At 41.1% G+C, this 20112-nt stretch overlaps 2 protein-coding genes across 3 annotated transcripts in view; both read right to left on the bottom strand.

The window, feature by feature from the left end:
* The window catches only part of AQP9 (aquaporin 9), an 837480-nt gene that overhangs the window by 636150 nt on the left and 181218 nt on the right, over positions 1 to 20112 (bottom strand). The window lies entirely within an intron of this gene.
* Positions 1 to 20112, bottom strand: part of MYZAP (myocardial zonula adherens protein) — a 106378-nt gene that overhangs the window by 16558 nt on the left and 69708 nt on the right. Inside the window, exon 11 of one of the 2 annotated variants that reach the window (XM_049773679.1) lies at positions 8217 to 8300. The exons of the other annotated variant lie outside the window; for it this stretch is intronic. Within the exon in view, the coding sequence (XP_049629636.1) occupies positions 8217 to 8300 (84 nt within the window). The remainder of the gene's footprint in view (positions 1 to 8216; positions 8301 to 20112) is intronic. 2 annotated transcript variants of the gene reach the window in all.

The following is a 20112-nucleotide window of genomic DNA, read 5'->3' as shown; positions in this document are numbered from 1 at the left end:
GGCTGTCTGCTCAGAAATAGCTCCTGGCAGGTACGGGGACCATATGGGAGACCGGGATTCGAACCAACCACCTTTGGTCCTGGATTGGCTGCTTGCAAGGCTAAAAAATAACATCTTAATAAGTATGAGAAAATTTTAAAAAGGGGGGAGCGGAGTGATAGCATAGTGGTAGGGTGTTTGTCTTGCACACTGCCGACCCAAGACAGACCCGGGTTCAATCCCCAGGAACCCATATGGTCCCCCGAGCCTGCCAGGACCAAATTTCTGAGCACAGAGCCAGGAGTAACCCCTGAGCGCTGCTGGATGTGGCCCCAAAACAAAACAAAACAAAAATTAAAAGCATGCCAAGTGTGCTAACACTTAGACATCAAAAGAGGGACTGGGGATGCTGGAGCAAAAGCACAGCAAGTAGGGCATTTGCCTTGCATGCCACCAACCCATCTTCAATCCTTGGTCCCCTGAGCCTGCCAGGAGTGATATCTTAGCACAGAGCCAGGAGTAACACCTGAGCATTGCTAGGTATGGCCCCCAAACCAAAAACAGTGGGGGACCCTGGAATATGGTCCACTGGTTTCAAAGCATTATCCAACCAGCACTAGGCCACAAATTCAAAGCTTGGTGTCTCCATATAACCAAGGTGATTCTGGCAGGCTCATAGTCAAGGACCACCTCCTTTCTCATTCCCCACACCCCAAAAACCTCAATAATATATCTAAGTCTCATATATTTGAAGTTAACACACTTCCAAGAAGAATCTTGAAGGATATGAAATATTTGAACTGGAGGAAGACAGCACAACAATGTTTAAGAGATGCATGCAGAGTATGCATAAGGTACAGAGTACAAAGGAATATTTGCAAGTTTAAAGGTTGCAATTTAAAAAGAAGCAACGTCTTAAATTAATTACCCAAGATTCACTTCAAGTAGCTAGAAAAAAGAAGAGCAAGGTAAGTCCAAAATAACTAGGAAATAAAGTGGAGTAATGGTACAGCAGATAGGATGCTTGCTTTCCAACAAGCATCAACATTTGGGGTTAACAGAGCCCCAAAGACAGCCAGGATGGCTCCCTGAGCACAGAGCCAAAAGAAAGCATTGCTGGTGTGGCCCCAAAAGTCAAAACAGAAAGTCGAAATAATTAATATTTTTTAAAAATCAACAAAATGGTCAATAGAGAGATATCATCAGAAACACAAAACTTTAAATTTTTAAAAGCAGCAGTATGAATAAGCTCCCTAGCAAGGCTGATTAAGGAGCATGATATTGATTATGCCATCAATATCAGGAATTTGAAAGATACCCAAAGAAACAAAAGGATATGTATGTGAAAAGGTATTATCCTACTTCACACAAAATACACCCAAAATAAATAGAAATAGATAAAACTAAAAAAAAATGGGCTGGAGTCAACTGCTTTGCATGCAGAATGTCCAGGTTCCAGCTTCACCACCATATGGTCTCCTGAGTGTATCTAGGAGTGATCCCCAAGTGTAGAACCAGAAATAGTGACTAAGGACCACTGGGTATAACACAGACTCCCAAAATAAATCAAGACAAAATATAGGTGCAATAGTAACAGATAATCTCTGTGAACTGGTAGTAGGCAAAAGGCATAAACAGAAAAAAACTAAGGTAAATTGAGCTTTACCAAATAAAAATACCTTTTACTCTATCCTTCAGAAGATGGAAAAGTAATTAATGGTATGGGAGAAAATATTTACAATACATAATATGACAAAAAAAAACTGGTATTCAGAATTACAAAGATCCCTTAAAACCCAGTAAAATAAAACTGAAAGTTAAATAAGTAGAGGGGAGTGTGGGGGATGAGGACGGGGTTCCATTCCAGGATCTCATAACACCATCACCCAGCACTGCTGGTTATACCTCCGTAACAACTTTTTAAAGGAAGCAAATAATTTGAATAGACACTTTAAAATAGGGCAGAGAAATAGTTCAGGAGTAGGGTAGGGTGCTTGCCTTGAAAGCAGACAACTTCAATTCACTTCCCTGAGCACTGCCATGAGTGATCCCTGAGCAATCAGGAGTAAGCCCTGAGCACCACTAGGTGTGGCCCCCAAATAAACAAAGAAGCAAGGCTTATAAATGTTTATATGTACTTTGAGAAAACTAGATAGTTTTTATTAAAACTTATTTGAAAAGATGTGAAAAGAAAGGAAGGAGTATGTGTTCAAGAGAGAACATAGGCTTCTCCAGACTGAAAACAAGCATAGAAGCAAAGAAACAAGCAAGTGATATCCTTGTTCAAGGAAGAACAAGTGCTTGGAAGAGAAAACCATATATGTACTTTTATTTGAAGGGTGGAGAGGCACACTTAGTGATGCTCAGAGGTTACTCCTGGCTCTGCACTCAGGAACCACTTTTGGTGGCAGCTCGGTGAACCATATGAGATGCTGGGAATAGAACCTAGGTTGGCTGTGTGCAAGGCAAGTAACTTACCTATTATGCTATCTTTCCAGTCTCAATATACACATTTTTGAAAGATGCTCAGAAGCACCAGAGATCTCCCAATGCCAATCACATCTAAGACAAGATACATGCCTTCCAGAGTAATGACACCACCAACAGGGATGTAAGAGGGGAAGAATAATCCCTCTGATAATGCCTCCAACAGTCTCCTAAAAAATCAAATCTCTTTTTATCAAACAGCCAAATTCTATTTCTACTGGGAGTTTCCCAAAACAGCCGGAAGCTGCAATGAGGGCACACAAACCCTAGCAGAGCAACAGTCCTGATAGCTTTATACATACTCCCAACTGGGAACAACACAAAGAAATGCCAACCAGTGAACAACAGACAAATCAATGGTGGGATGGTCATATGAAGAAAAGCAATTCACAACCACAAGGCAACCTGGAGCACATCAGCATTGCCTTTCAGACTATTGCACAGTGTGAAAGAGGCCAGATACAAAAGAGAGCATAATAGTACATGCAGCTTTTATGTAGAATGCAAAGGAGTAGCATCAAGAAACAGTGAATGAAGGTGATGCAAAGGGAAGCAAACTCTTGGGAGAATGCTAGTAATATACCATGACTTAACTGTGATTCTATGGATGCAGACGTACCTGCTGGATTCAATTCATGCACTTGTATACCTTATATACATGACTTTATATGTGTAAATTCATACATAACCAGGGTTATGGGATTAAAGCACGGGTAGTAGAAGGAAAGTTAGGAGCGATTTCAAACATGAATTGCACTCAAGAAAGGAAATCAAAAACTCCAGCGTCTTGGGGTTAGAGAATCCGGTTCAAGGCAGGTGGCAAACAGCAGCCCAGAATGGCTTGTGAGATCCAGGGTTTCCTGCTTTCAAATACCACCACCTGGTGTTTATATGTGAAATGCATGCCACCAGCAGCCTGGGAGGCAGCATGACTGTCAAGACGGCAGAAGATACACACCTTCTGGTGTTTGGGGGAAACTATGTCACAGATGTCTGGCAGTCACCTCCTCCTCCCCCCACTCCCTTATCCCCTGGGAGGGAACAGCTGCTGCAGCAACTTAGATGAAGCAAGAATGTAGGTCCAATAAAACGTCTATGTGGAGTTCTTGAGGTGGCTGTTGCAGCCCCAGTAATACAGGATAATTAATAATTGTCCCAGGAATACTCAACAGACATAGAGAAGGTTTATGAGCCACACAACACACATTAAAGTTAGGATGAACGAAACCAAGACATTTGACTCCTTTCTTCTGGCTTATGAATTGAGCTGTAAGTCCAGGATTTATAGCACAGAAAGGGGGAATGGAATCAGACTTCTGCAACGATGAAAACTTATCTGCCTGAGGATACTCTAAATGTGTGCAATCATTTTTACAGAATTTCTATATTTGAAAGGAAGGGAGTGCTGTTTCTTCTTCAAGAAGTGAGCCAGGCACCTGAGAAATGGTTTAGTGGCTAAAAGTGCCTGCTAGTAAGTATGAGGTCAAGAGTTTGATGTTCAGAGCCACTCACATGTGCCGCTCTTTCTGACTGCACATAGCCAGTATGCAAGCACTTCCAGAAAAGGTCCACGAAGTGCTGATAGCATGTGTTTCTGAGCACTTCTGGGTGTGTACAGCTAAAAGTTTTGAAGGTATTATGATATTAGCCATACTTAACTTGTAGAGGAATTTAAATATTTTAAGGTCTTGCAAGCGCTAGCCAAGGAAGGATAGTGATTCTGGGGACCCCGATGGTCCCCCCAAGCCAGGAGCAATTTCTGAGCGCTTAGCCAGGAGTAACCCCTGAGCATTTTTGGCCCGAAAAGCCAAAAAAAAAAAAAAAAAGAAAAATATTTTAAGGGAATTTAATCAGTTCAATGTATAATCAGTCTCAGGAAAAAAGGTTTCCCAGGTGATGCTCATTGCTTGTATAGAATAGGTTACCAGCATCACATTTCATTTTTTTTTATAAACTTGATTGATTGGTTGGTTTCTGGGCCACACCTAGCAGTGCTCAGGGGCTACTCCTGGCTCTGCAGTCAGAAATCACCCCTGGCAGGCTGAGGGACCATATGGGATGCTGGGAATCGAACCAGGTCCCTCCCTGATGGGCTGCATTCAAGGCAAAAGCCCTACTGCTGTGCTATCTCTCCACCCCCACCCCTTTAAAAAAACTTTATTGATTGATTGGTTGATTTCTAGGCCACACCTAGCAGTACTCAGGGGTTATTCCTGGATCTGCATTCAGAAATTGCCCCTGGCAGGCTGAAGGACCATATAGGATGCTGGGAATCGAACAGGTCTCTCCCCAGTGGGCTGCATGCAAGGCAAATGCCCTACTGCTGTTCTTTCTCTCTCTCTCTCTCTCTCTCTCTCTCTCTCTCTCTCTCTCTCTCTCTCTCTCTCCTTTTATTTTAAACGTGATTGATTGATTGATTGATTGATTGGTTTCTGGATCACACCCAGCATCACTCAGAGGCCACTCCTGGCTCTGCAATTAGAAATTGCCCCTGGCAGGCTAGGGGGCCATATGGGATGCTGGGAATTGAACCAGGTCCCTCCCAGATCAGCTGCATGCAAGGCAAACTCCCTACTGCTTTGCTAGCTCTCCAGCCCTGCATCACATTTCTTGGGAACCAACCAGCCACTTCCCAACAACACATCTGCAGTTTTTCCCAGGGCTCTGGCACACCTGCATCCAGTTCCAGGAGCATTTTTTAAGCAATGCATGTGGGAGTTAGAGAATAACCACCCCAATCTCTGCCTCTTTGGCACAGATAATAACTCAGAAGACAGGGCACACATGGCAATGCACCAATGTGAAGGCAGTGTTGTGCCCACACAAGAATTCCTTAACAAGGCTGCATTTGCTTTCATCCCTCCCCTTCTTCCACAAAGGTATCCTCGCTCCCTTGCCAAATCAACTATGGGACCAGGGGCTCACATTTCATGGATTGAGAATCCCAACTAAGAGAAGGGAGAAGATAAATACAGTGGTCATGTAATAAGGCAACTCCATGCATGAAGGTGTCTCCACAGAGTACCCCTTAGCACTCAATAAACCACAATGAAAGAGATGGGTGCAGTATCCTAAGGGATGCCCTGGGGCAGCATCTCTTTTCTCCCTTTTGGATGCCCCTTTCTCTGTTCCCTCAACCCCACCCAGTCTCACCAGGCTATGTTCCCACTGAGGAAGGAGATTCTCCCCAGAAGAAGCTGGAAGATCAGGGGTGAGCCTAGAATTAGAATTGCTCCTCCCAGGGGTTATCCCTGGAATATGAGAAAAAGACAGGTGGGCATAGGGCAAGTTCCCATTCGCTTGTATTTTAGGAGTTTGAGGTGCTTGTCCTTAAAGCTGTATGAAGCTCTCCCTGGGTCATGAGGGACTGCTGAGAGGGGACTTCTTAGGTAGCCCCTTTAAAGCAGAGGCAATTAAGACCCAACTCGACATCCCCACCAACATATGGCAAATAGCAATAAACCTTGACCTCACTTATTCACAATTTATAGCATAATAGGGCAGGGAAATGCAAAGCTGTGGGGGAGACAGGGGTGCTGATATTATAGGAATGATGACAGGAAAAAAAAAGAAATCAAGGTGGAAGTAATCAGAGGTGGACAGGCAGTAACAGGCAGTGTATATAATACTCAGGAATTCATGTATATTGATGGTATAGAGATGTATATTCCTAAATCACAGAGCCAACACCACCACAGGCAGGAGACCTAAACTGTAATTGCTCAACTGTAATATGTACCTGCAAGGAGGTCAAATCAGTAGTACAAAAGATAAGGACACTTACCTACATATGGTTTATCCAGACTTGATCCCTGGTTCCCCTGAAGCCACCAAGAGTAATTTTTGAGAACAGAACCATGAATAAGCCCTGAGCTTCTACAGCTATGGCCCCCCAGAAATGACAATTTGTTTGTTGGGCCAGAGTGAAAGTACAGCAGGTAGTGTGCTTGCCTTGCACACAGCTGACTGATGTTTGATCCCCAGCATCATATATGGTTCCTTAAGAGTGCTTTCTGAGTGTAGAACCAGGAATAAGACCTGAGTATGGTCTTTTGGGTATGACCCAAAACAAAACAAAGCAAAAAAAAAAAAAAATAGGAGAGGCCTGGGGACACTGGTAGAGGAGAGATCACAGTGGTAATGGGATAGTACCAGCACATTGTATGCCTGAATCTTTATTATAAACAACTTAATAAATCCAATTTGCCTTAATCAAATATGTATATATTAAAATAATCAAAAGAGCAGTACTCATTATACCCCTTAGTCCCAGTCTCCCCATCTGTAAGACCAGGCAATAAACTAAATTATTGGGTGTCCTCATCACAAAGGGTGAACAACAGGAATCAGTTAAAATTTACCCAGCCTTCGGAGCTGGAGCCATAGCACAGTGGTAGGCCTTGCACATGACCGATTCAGGATGGACCTTGTTTCGATCCCAGCATCCCATTTGGTCCCCCAAGCCAAGAGCAATTTCTGAGTGCATAGCCAGGAGTAACCCCTGAGAGTCACTGGGTGTGGCCCAAAAAGCAAAAAAAAAATTTTTTTACCCAGCACAAAGGCCATGCCAGGTACTTTCCATGCATTTCCATGTCTGGGTCACACCCAGGTGAAAACAATTGTCACCTTTATTTTGGATAATGAGGGACATCTCCAAGTTCATCCAGCTCATCAGAGCAGATCTCCAACACAAACTTTGGCAAGTCCTGTTTCCTTCTGTGCTCTGTGAAGGATTAGCATTAACTCCCCATGCCCAGCACATACTATATGTTGAATAAACATCTTCTCCATCTTCTCCTCACTTTCTTACTCTCTTCTGAGCTGGGTAGTGCCATGAGAAACACAAGCAGGACGGATGTGTGGAGGCACAATTCCAAGCTCTTAATGAAGAGCCTTTAGAGAAAAATAGGTTTGGCTTCTCTTTCTAATGGTACCTAATCTCTTAGGGTTCCATGGTCATAATTTCATTTTCTGGAACCTGCACAAAAACCTCCAGATGACTTTTAAAAAGCTGCAAAGTCAAGAATACTAAATACCTTAAGAGACTCAGGTGACATTGTCACCTCAAAAAGTGGGGTAGAGGGATAGCACAGCAGATAGGGTGCTTGCCTTGCATGCGGCCAATATAGGTTCTATCTTAGCATTCCATATGGTCCCTCAAGTACAATCAGGAGTGAGTCCTAAGTGCAGAACCAGGGGTAAGCACTGAGTACCACTGGGAGTGGCCCTCAAATGAAAGCAAACAAAAATCCATGAAGAGCTCAGGCTTTGGGGGTCCTTCTCTCAGTCTGGCTCTGCTCTCATCAAAGATGATGTTAGACAGAACCTCCTGTCTTCTTTCTAATAAATGTGTCAAAATAGAGATAATAATCCAGGTCTCACCATTATTAAGTTACTGTAAGAATCCTGTGAGGAGCATAGAGGATATAAGCATGGAGTAAAACAAATTGCAAAGGCCTTGACAAATGTGGGAGATGGGGGTATTTGCAGCTTACCAGACCTGCCAAGAAAACTCCCAAAGAAAAATGAACCCAAAAGCCAAGGTGAGCTGCGAGCTGAACTAAGCAGAGCTTAATGGTAGAGAAAAACTAGCCGTCACAACCCCATTTTCAGTACTGCCAGTTAACCTTCAATCAATTTTATAAGGCCAGGAAATAGCAGTATTTTTAATTAAGTGTCGGTGGTAGGATCAGCAACATGAAATTTAATGGTGGAGGGGAAAACCAACTTACAGAGACAAAGCTGCTTACCTCTCCTTCTAAGAAAGATATCTTTTCTAAAAGCTGCAATATTAAGAGTTGCTTCTGCTGCACTTTTTTCTTCAGTGATTCAATCTACAGAGAAACAAATGGAAAATTTCTCATTAAAAATATAGACGTAGGAATGTAGACCTTTTAGACCTAGGAATCCGTCTAAAAGATACAGTGTTCAAAATCTCTACTTGGATACAGGGGTCTTTATTTAATACAGTAAAAAGTAAACAGAGTCAGTACATAATTGGTTAAATAAACATGATACATTTAACAATGAATTTCTAAATCTCTAACGCATATTGCGTATTCTAAGGAATACCTGGCATGATAACTTTGGTAAGGTAAGGACATACAAAATGCCTTTATTTGCAAAATAACAACAACAACAACAGATTACTGCAAAGAAAATAATCATAATGATTGAGAAATTTTTACCCAGAGAGAGGGAAACAATTAGGAAAATGAGACAGAATAGAAGAAAGTTTCCCATAACTAGATGAACTTTGAGACACTTCGTTATTCTAAAAACAAGGACATAAAGGTCTTCCTTTAGATAAGGATGGTTCCAAGAACCATCAAAAAAAATTAATGAAGTCGTGAAAAACATATAGAGTGTGTAAATATCGAAAGATAAGCAAATATTTTATGATTCATTTTTGTTATATTTTGGGTGGGGCACCTGGTTGTGCTCAGGGCTTACTAGAGGTTCTATGTTCAGGGATCACTCTCAGCAAGGCTTGGGGAATCATATGTGATTCATGGGATCAAACCATTGGCTGTGTGCAAGGCAAGCACCTTAACCCCTTTACTATCTCTCTGGCCTGTTATTTTATGATTCTTAGAAAACAAAAGGAGGGCTAGAGATGTGGCACATGTTTGCATGACTGAGACCTTGGTATGAGCCTCCTACCCACACCTACAACCCCCACCCACACATTCAGAGGGAAAAAAAAACGACTAACTCATTGAATGTGAGAGAGGCTTGGACACTTCCTGAGAAACTTGATAACTCAAAGAAAAGAATAAAGCATTGCCATTTTGTCCCTGTGCAACTGCAGTATGCATATAAGCCTGACCTTACAGATTTCCCATTAATAAATGAGAGCAAGGGAGAATGCAGAGTTAGAGACTCAACATTTGCAAGTCTGATAAAAAGCCTGGCTCAAGCACCCACCATTACCACATGAAACAGTGAAGGGCAAAGCCAAAGAGAAAATGTTACAACTGTTTTGATCACCATTCACATTCACCTCCAGTACATCATCCAAAGTTGAGATAAGCAAATACTATGTCCCTAAGGTGGCAAAGAAGGATTTTTGTCTCCACATACATATTTATTGTTATTATAATTTTTACTGTTCTTGTTATTTATCATTTATTAATGTTATCATTATTATATCTAATTATGCTCTTGGGATTAAAAAGGAGGCAAAAAAGGTACTTATTACTATAACTAATCCAGAACCTATTCCCAATACAGAATAGCCCTCATTGCAGCATTAAATCACTTGGAAGATAAACTTACAGAGTGGGGTGTGTGTGTGTGTGTGTGTGTGTGTGTGTGTGTGTGTGTGTGTGTGTGTGTGTGTTTTGAGGGTAATATAAGATGTAGCATGTTTTAAATTAGAAGATTTTAGAGACAATAAAACCAAATGTACTAATCCTCCTGTCTGTTGATTAGTACAAAGCATCAGTAAAAGACTTTTAAAATCATTTTAGATATTGGCTCAGAGATGAGAGGCACATGAAGACCCAAGTCAACCTTCAAGACCAGATATCTTCACTCCAACACTTCCTAATGTGGTCCTGATGAGCAATAAAATGGCTTTGGGAACCCCCAGCACTATGGACCTATATATTGAAATGCCTCATCCAGATAGCTAAGATCACTGGGAGTGTCTCTCAGGTCTCCTGAGCAATTCTTGGGAAGTCCCCCAAACAATAATATAAAGGCTTTTCATGTAATATTATAGTGATATTTAATGACACTGAGATGTCGGGTGTGACAATGACATTTTGGACATGTAATTTTAAAATGACATATGTTTTAGTGATAAAAATAGAGATAGCAAGCCTACATAATATCTGAGATTTTCTTTAAAATTATTGCACAAAGTGAAGGGAAGAGATGAAGGGAAGATCACATAAAACCACACAAATGTGACTAAAGCTTGGTATTGGTTGGATCCGAGCCATGAGTTTAAGGAGTTTTATGAATTGTTTTCTGTTCTGAGGGTCTTGGACATTTTCATTATGGAATTTTTATTATTCCAGCTGATATAAAAATATAATCCTCTGAACTGAAAGCATACTATATAAAAAAGACTATAATCAGACACACTTAAGAAAAATAGCTAATACTAATAAATAAAGGCATTTCCAATTAAACACAGCAATGAATTACCTAGTCCTTAGTCCTTAATTTCCACTGAATTTGCTTAACTGTTGATGAAGAAATCAGTGTTAGAAGGGCCTGGGAGGGGCAGCCACTTTCAAGTACTGCAGGTGGCATTGTAAATTAGAATGACCTTTTGAGAAATTTAGCAATAAATACTAAGAGCCATAAAGCTGTTCCTACCCTTTGACCCACTAATCCTACTCCTGGGAATTTATCCTAAGGATATAATTCAGACAGAGGCAAAAAGCTATACATACAGCGATGTTCTTGCTCCTATTATTTATAATAGAGAGAAAATGGAAATAACCTTAATGTCTAAGCACTATAAAGGAATGGGCAATAAATTAGGGACTATCAATTTGATGGAATATATTATATACCCACTAAAAACAAATACACTGCAAGTTGAAAAGGTGTTTACAGGGCCTGGAGAGATAGCACAGAGGCGTTTGCCTTGCAATCAGCCGATCCAGGACCTAAGGTGGTTGGTTCGAATCCCGGTGTCCCATATAGTCCCCCGTGCCTGCCAGGAGCTATTTCTGAGGAGACAGCCAGGAGTAACCCCTGAGCACTGCTGGGTGTGGGCTACAAACCAAAAACCAATAGAAAAAAAAAGAAAAAAGAAAAGGTGTTTACAAAAAGCCTCAAGGAATAGGAAAAAAAAAGTTTGCAAAGATAAAGTAAAAAATGGAAGAAAAATTAGATAAGTGAACATTTTGGGAATGAGGGAGTATTATGAGTGCCCAAAAGTATGCGTTTTTTTTCTTTTTCTTGATTTTCGTGTAACACCTAGCAGTGCTCAGGGGTTACTCCTGGTTCTGCACTGGAAAATCACATCTGGCAGGCTTGGGGAGCCATCTGGGATGCTGGGGATCAAACCTGAGTGTAGCATATGAAAAAGTTTCCATAAGATGATTCTTGGAATTGTATTTAAAAGTGTTTCCTTAGGATTGTTCTGTGACTTTTGCCCCACCTAACCCTTCCAGGTGGGGCGCTGTGGAGTTGGCAATAAATAGCTTGAGGGACAGGAGTGAGGGGTCCTTCTGTGAAAAGCTGCTGGCTGCAGGAGGATTCTCTGGCTCTCCTTGCCCGATCTTTTAAACCCTATCGTTCTTGTCTGTGTGGATTATTACTTGCTGCGGATAAATATTACCAAGGCCTTCCCCCGAAAGGGGACAAGGGGATGGGAAGTAATTTCTCATTCTGGGGACTGTTCTTGGATTCACAAATACCCAGCCAAGATAACGGCGAAGATATCTTGCACCTGAGTCCACTGCATGCAAGGCAAATGCCCTCCCCAGTGTACTGTTGCTCCAGTCCCCCAAAAATGTGTTTTGTTTAAATTTCTTTCAAGTTTAACAGGAATAATTTAAAAAAGAAAAAATAAAAAACGACCCAAACATCCTTATGTAGTTCCTTTTTCACTCCTACCTATAGAACTAGAATTTTGTTTTGTTTTGGTTTTGAGCCACACACAGCAATTCAGAGCTTATTCCTAAATAAGCTCTGGTGGGCTTGTGAAACTATGGAGTGCATAGCTAGAACCAGTGGAATCATGCGTCCTACTTGCTGCACTATCTCTCAGGTCTCCTAAGATTTTTTTAAACTGTTTCTGAAATCTTTCAGTCATAGGAAAATGGATACAGTAACTTGCTAAGACGTTCCTAGGCCAGAGATAATATTTGATCAAATAACATAAGATGTGGCTTTGCACAGGAGCTTTGCTCTTTCCAAAGTAATCCAAGGAGTTTTGGAAGTCAAAAGAAGCAAGAGCCTGAGAGAATTCTATTGATCTTGGTCTGAATGATTTTCACTTTGTTGGAGAGATCGAGTAGGTTAAGGCCCTTGCTTTGCACTCTAGATCTCAGAGCTCTACCAGGAGTGATCCCTAAGGCATTGAGCACTGCTGGGTGTGCCTCCCAGAAAACATAAAGAAAAGGAAAAAACAAAAAAGAAAAGGGAAGAAAGGAAAAGAAGGAAAAGAAAAGAAAAAGAGCAACCTACAGTAAAGTTGTTGTTTAAAAGGTCAGGGTGAGTGCACCCTAGGACAGAGGCAATTGCTACTGTCTCACGGTGGAGAAAGAATAGGCTTTGATTTCCTTGCTCAGCAGAGGTTCTACTTCACAATCTTCACTGGGTTCTGGGAAGCTGGAAGCTATGACTATCAATGAAGCCCAGTGTCACTGAATCCACTGTATCCTCAACTAACAGGTGCAAGCAAGATTACAGCTCTGATGTCAAACTCTGCCACAAATATAGGTCCAAATCACTTCTAATGTCATGTGATTATTTGTGTTCATTCACTCATTTTTTCCAACTGACTTGTTCTAGTCCCGATTGGGCAATCAGGGTTCCTATCCTGATAATTCAGGGCACAAGATGGGCAGCAATCTGGAACCAAAGCTACACACAACCTACATGGGAACAATTTAGAGACACTGATGAGCCAAACTCACATTTTTTGGGGGTGTGGAAAGAAGCCATATTACTCAAAGAAATATGAAGATCCCACAGAGATAAGAGACTAGGGAGTTATCTTTCCTCTTTAAATTATTTTGTTTTAATGGCATTGAACAAAACATCATTTGAGGGCCAGTGAACTCCTTTAGTCTTGACTTCTCAGGATTTGCTTCTCAAACTAGAGAAGGAAGAATGTCAAAATTGGCAGATAGCACAACCCCTGCCCAACATGTCCTACCAGAGGCGACAACTTCAGATATCAGCACAATGTCCCCTGTTCTCTGCTTTCTTTTCTGAAGAGAGGCCTGGTTCCTAAAATAACAGACTCAGATGCCTCTGGATTTAATAACATTGTAAGAAAAAGACTTCCAAACCATAAACTACTTTTATCTTGAAGTCACACATTGTGTGGATAATGATATTATTTGTTAGCCAAATTTCAAAAGCCTTTCTATAGCTCCTCCTATGTGCCTTACATAAGATGGTCTATTATGATGCTAGTGCTAGTATTTCTCACTCCTTAAACTATGAGCTTCTTTGAAATAAAAATCTTGATTATCTTTAGATTTTCAGTCAACAAATGAGTGAATCACAAGTGTCTCTTAGACCAGGGGTTGCATGCAGCCAACTGAGGTTATATCCCCAGCACAGAGCATGGCTAGGTATAGCTCCCCCCCCCCCAAAAAAAAAAAAAACTTTAGGGGCCCAATTGTTTAGAACAAACTTTTTGTAACCCAGAGGGACTCAGGTAGTCTTGTTAGGCCCCAAAGTACTCTCCAAAATGAAGAACCCCTCCAAAAATTCAGGGTATCATGCAGATGATAAGCCAGGGAAATAAACCAACCCTTTTGACACCCTGAACTTGTTTTGATGCATTTTGAGTTTGAAGATTTGATGTGGTGCGATGCCACATGTGAAGCTACGTTTAGGTCCAACTACCAGAGGAGGGTAATACTAACTCAGGTCACCAGGTTCAAGCTAAGGTATTCAGAAATGAAAAATGATCAGGATTTACTTTCCAGACCTGTAATCTTGCTGCGAAACTGAAATGTCAAGTAGTAGACCCTTTATACAACAAAGGAGTGAAACATATCTTTTATTTTCCGTTTTGGATTTTGGGCCACATCAGGCAGCACTCAGAGCATCCTGGATCTGTGCTCTGAAAATCACTCCTGCCAGACTCAGAGGCACTGTATGGTTGGTGGGGGTCTAACCTGGGTCGGCTGCATGCAAGGCAAACACCCTACTCACAGTTCTATCACTCCAACCCTATGAAACTTATCTTGATCAAACCTGAAACTTTTATCTGCTATTGAAATAATTTTTTCATACTTTCTGCATCTTTCTTAGGAATTAAGTTGAATAGATCTCTGTTCCCTCGCTGAATATCATGAAGGATATTTAATAGTTCTCTAAGATTACAGGTCAGTTTGCTAATTATGATTGAAGAGGGGGTCGGAGAGATAGCATGAAGGTAAGGCGTTTGCTTTGTGTGCAGAAGGTCAGTGGTTCGAATCCCGGCATCTCATATGGTCCCCCGAGCCTGCCAGGAGTGATTTCTGAGCGTAGAACCAGGAGTAACCACTGAGCGCTGCCAGGTGTGACCCCAAAACAACAACAACAACAACAACAAAAATATATATATACATATATATTGAAGAGGGATTTCTACACATATCAATCTGGTAATGGTAATTTTGGATGGGAAGGGGTTGTCCTCCAAAATACCATCAGGTGGTATATATAAGAGGAGATCAGATTGGTCTTTATTTAGGTGAGTTGATTTGTGTAACCAATCAGATTGATGGCTTTTCAGATCCCCGTTAATATCGGGCATAACCAGACACAAGGACGGAGATATGTAAAGTACAGAAGCTTTCTCGAAGTCTTTAAGATCAGACTCTGGCAACTGTGGTGCTCAAAGAGAAAGAAGCTACAGTGAGAAACTGCTGCTGGAAAGAAGCTAGCATGGGAGAGTTGCTTGAGAGAAGGTGCTGCTAAAAGACAGAGGTAGCAATTGACCTCTTGTGAGCTGTAGGAAAAATACTGTAATACTAAAGGTAACCATTGGTTGGTGTTGCAATTTTTACTTGCCACCCCCATGACCCATGAACCCCCATGAACTCAGAAGCCAGGCTTCTGAAACAAAGATGGCTTTCTTCTCATCACCCTTGGCTGTGATACCTGCATAGATGCACTAAACAATTCCTCTTTAGTCATGGCCACACACAGCGGTCACAGAGGGAGTGTGATAAAACACTTTTTTTTTTTTGGTTTTTGGGCTACACCCAGTGACGCTCAGGGGTTACTCTTGGCTATGCACTCAGAAATTGCTTCTGACATGGAGACAATATGGGACACCTAGTGCCGGCAAGGCAGATGCCTTATCACTTGCGTCACTGCTCTGGCCCGTGATAAAATATTTAATTTTAGGCTCTATGCCTCAGGTTGCTGAATATATCCCTTTCCTTATTTAAAAAACACCCTCCCAAGCATCTAACATTTCAAACTCCCTGCTGTGTTATTAAAGGAATTAATAGTGTGGACCCTCCTTCTCTCTCAAGTTTATTTTTAAGCACATCCTGTCCCATTATATCCTCCTATACTAAATGTCACTCCACTCTCAGTGCTCAATGGGCCTACAAAGGGCTTCTGCCAGGTCTTTTCACAGACTGGCACCTTCACCAGGGAAGTCTTCCACCTTCAATCTCCTCCATCAGGAAACCTAATGTGGCACCATAGCAATAGCCATGTTTGAGATCAGCTCCCCACAATCCCCCTTGGCCAAATTCCTATATCTATTTTTCTTTGCCTTTTGAGCAAAGCCCTAATGGACTCGACACCATTACTACTGTCCTTTGCTTATACCTTTCCCTGGTTTTAGAGATCAAGTCCCAGAAGATAGAAGCTTGCAGTGTCTATTCTAGACAGGGTGAAAGTGCCCTCATCAATCTGCACATTCTTATAAACTTTGGGAAAAGATTGCCATAATAAAAGAATTCATCCAAACTTGTTTCAAAGGAAGCTGTATGCCAAACAAGGCCAAAATGAAATGGTGTGAACAATCCATAAAGACATGCAGAGCTAGCTTGAAGTTTTCAAGTCTTTTCAGCTTCCAGAGACTTTCTTCCATTATGAAAGATATGACGCATATAAAAGATATGGATCTTTTCATGTGAGATGTCAGAAAATAGTAAGAACCTCTAACAAGAATTATAAATAGGAGCAAAAGTCATCGTACAGTGGGTAGAACATTTGTTTTGTACTCGGCCAACCCAGGTTTAATCCAAAGCTTCCTTCAAGCCCAGCAGGAGTGATTCCTGAGTAAAGAACCAGGAGTAACCCTGATTACCACAAAGTGTGACCCAAAAACAAAAATACAAACTAAAAAAAGTTCTGTGACTATTATCCAACTGTGTAAACTTCATGCAATATATTAATCCCAGGAATGGAAAGAGAATAAGAAATGTGACAGGACATATTAAAATTATTTGATACTATGTAGATAGTTAAACAGATAGCATTTGATATGGTTTGTAAAAGAAGTTGTGAGCCAGGGAGATAGTACTGGGGCAAAAATTTTGCCTTTCATGCAGCCGACTCAGGTTTGATTCTGAGCACATTTGCTTCTCTGAGCCCAATCAGGAATGATCTCTGAGCACAGTGCCATGAATAAATCCTGAACACAGCTGGGTGTGGCTTCCAAAAAATAGCCAAATAAATAAATTCATTTATAAGATACATGGTGCTTAAATAAAGATTTATATATTAAAAATAAAGATACATGTAACTGAGGAAAATGGCATATATGAGATAAGAAGCGCCATGAAACTGCACATGGCACTAGAAGATATGTAAAAACTGATGGTCATGTTGAATCAACTTGATAAAGCCTGGGAAGGGAAAACCAATCCAATGCTTTTAATCCAACTGTCTACATTTATTGTGATTGTTTATATTCTTTGAAATTATTATATTCTTTAAAAGAAAATTTCATTTTGTTTCATTTTTTTATGGTTTTAAAAATAGCTCCTGAGGGCCAATAGGCATGCTTATATTCAAAATCCAGAGTTAGGTCTAAGTATAACTGTTTCTGTGTGTCCCAGTAGATGGGGTCCGCTGCATTTCTCAATATCTCTGCTTTGGGTTCCCTCCCACGACCCTTTATAAGACCTCTGGCTTTAAGTTTCATTGATGAAGAAATTCTTTGCTTTTCCAATAAAATATGTATCAGAGATATGTAGCAGTTCATCTAAACATGTTAAAATTAAAAACAAGGGGTGTGAATTCTATGTCAAAGCAAAGCCATCTTCATGAACTTCTTATAGGAAATACCTACTGTTGAGTCATATGAAATTTTCAAAAGGAAATAGCTTAAAGGTCCCTAAAACTCTTCAACTCCCCCAAGACCCATGAATTAGTAAATGATAAAGTATAGAACAGAATAGGCAAGAACCTTCTAAATTTTACTCAGAATTAGTCACATGTTTCCTTTACATCCTCATATCCTTATATGGTTTTCAAATCAGCCTCCTATTCCCTCAATGGCCTGGTATTTAGTTTCCCTACACGAAACAGGGCTCATGCTTGATCGTCATGAACCCCACAATAAAAAATAACTGACATTTCTTCCTTTGAAAAGGTTTTTTGTTTTTGTTACAGCTTCTTTTAATCTGTCTGTAATTCTATAATTTTAAAGTCAGTGTACTTTTCAAGTATATTCTCCTTGACAGAAACCTACCGCAGTAAGAATTTTTAAAATGATAAAAAGCTACCCTCCTTTCCTAAAAAAATGATACAGAGCAGGGAAATATGACCATATAGAATGTGTCCCACACTAATGCAGCAAGGGAGAACGAACAGCTTTGAAAGGACAAGGAAAATGGAACATTATCTCATTTTGAGGGCATGAAGGAAATGAATTAAGCCACAACAACATGAAACTGAAAAATTGCTAAATGAAGCTCTGAGTGGGGAAAATGAAAAATCAATGAAGGAATGGAGGGAAAAGGATACATTTTTCATCTTCATGAGACTTGACTGGGTTTGTGGAAATTCATTTTCAATTAATGTATCTTATGGCATTCAGCCAGGCTACCTAGGAAGAGGGCACATATTTCAATCAATTTTTTCTATTAAGTTTGAAGTCACATATATTAATAGAGCCATTCCATTTCAAAGGATCAGTCGAAACTGATTTTTTGTGGTAAAATCATCTAATGGGTTTTGAGTCTTAATTTAAATTAAGGACAGCCCAACTTTCCCTTTTTGGAGGAAGAATTCCCAATTCTCATGGGATCTCTGCATGGTGGGTGTGTTTGAGCAACAGGGAAGAAGACATCATGGGCCCTCTGTCTGCTCTATGCACATTTACTGGGAAGGACAAGTGAGGGACATACCCAGCACCAAGGCTTCCACTGGACTGACTCATTCTTCTCAAATGTGACCCCAAAAGTGGCCATTCCAGTGTTGAAGTTATTGGACTTTCATTGAGCATTTTGTTTCCTTTACAACCTTTAATCACTAGCACAGCTGAGTTTAATGCAGTCTGTCAGAAAGACAGGTGGGTGCCAGCTGGAAGCCCCATACAGAATGCGCCCTTCAGTTGTTGATGGTGGGAGGGAAAGATTCAGTCTACAGCCTAGAGTGCCACTAGTCTACCCACTCTAGACTATCCATTCACCTTGAATAGTTTAGAGTTTTCCTGGTTTGGGCTCATGCATAAAACCTTTTTTACAGGGAAACCAGGTTATGAGTTACCCAGGGAGAGGCTGGCAGACCTAAAACATCAATCCAAGTCTCTCTCTTACCCAGACCCCAGCTCTATCACTCACACTGCAGCAAGATTCTTAGTTCAGCCCTTGCTGAAATAATTCTCATCCCTAGTGATGTTAGAAGATGTGCCAAACCCAGCAGAAGGCTGATAGGAAAAGTCTTCTCCCTGGGATTTTCTGGGGCCTAAATTACACAGACTACTCTCATCTCTTCTGTGATTTGTGAACAGTGTTTCTTAATCAGGGCCTATGGCCCCTATGGAACCTGAATATATTTTAAGGGAGACCACAGATGAAAATCATGTCAATATGGGGCATGGTATGAGATGAGGAGGTCAACAGGTAGGAGAGAATGATATGAAGGAAACAAGTTAAGGAAAAGGTTGAGAAACTGCTGCAGAGAAAGATGACAAGAAGTGAGGAATAGGCACTTTCCTATGCCTTCCTCTGTGATATTGGGCCAAAAGACCAAGCACTGAACAGGAATCTTTGGGAGAGAGTTACTTCAAACTAAGATGATGAGCTCATGTACCGGGAAGCTACTAGATCCACGCCTGGAAAGAGCAGCTGTGAAGAAAGTGATTGTTTAAAATGTTCCTCAAGCTCAAGTGACCTGGAATATGGTGCCTCACCTACAGGGGCGTGGTTCTACTCGAAGTTTCCTCTCAACTTCCCCTTTCTGCCCTTCCCGCCCCACTATTTTTTTAGTAGATCCTTGTGTGGCTCAGATGTGACCAGGCACTGAGGAGTTAGGAAGGAGAGAGGAGCAATGTTATAAAGGCCTATTACCAATCCACCACAATTGGCCTCAATCTACATTTCTAGCCACTTCATTATTGCTCCCTCCTACAAACCAGTCAGATCAGATTATTGTGTCCTGAGCTCACCCGGTGCTGTCTTCTCCCTAGGTTTTGGGCTCTTGTTTTAAGTCCATCTTTTGTCTGGAGTGCCCCTGTACTCTCTTTCAGTCCCTGCTTTGAAAAATCCAGTTCATCCTGTGAGAACCAGACAAATCCCACTTCCTCTCTTAAAGGCTCTCTCTCCACACCAGAATTAGTGAACAGGACTGGCGCTGTACTATAAATCCTCTCACACAGTGTACCTGTCAAACTCTACCACACCGGATGCCGACACTGATACAGGAAATGAATGCTTGGAGAGGATGAGTAACGTCTAAGAGACAAAGTCCAGTCAGGATCAGGAGCAGAGGCAGGTTGTAAAGCCAGATTCACTTAATTCATAATTCATGAAACTAACTACC

This window comes from Suncus etruscus, chromosome 5, assembly GCF_024139225.1.
Source record: "Suncus etruscus isolate mSunEtr1 chromosome 5, mSunEtr1.pri.cur, whole genome shotgun sequence".
Taxonomy (NCBI): domain Eukaryota; kingdom Metazoa; phylum Chordata; class Mammalia; order Eulipotyphla; family Soricidae; genus Suncus; species Suncus etruscus.
The sequence above is the reverse complement of the archived record's forward strand: the minus strand, read 5'-3'. Positions and strand labels throughout refer to the sequence as shown.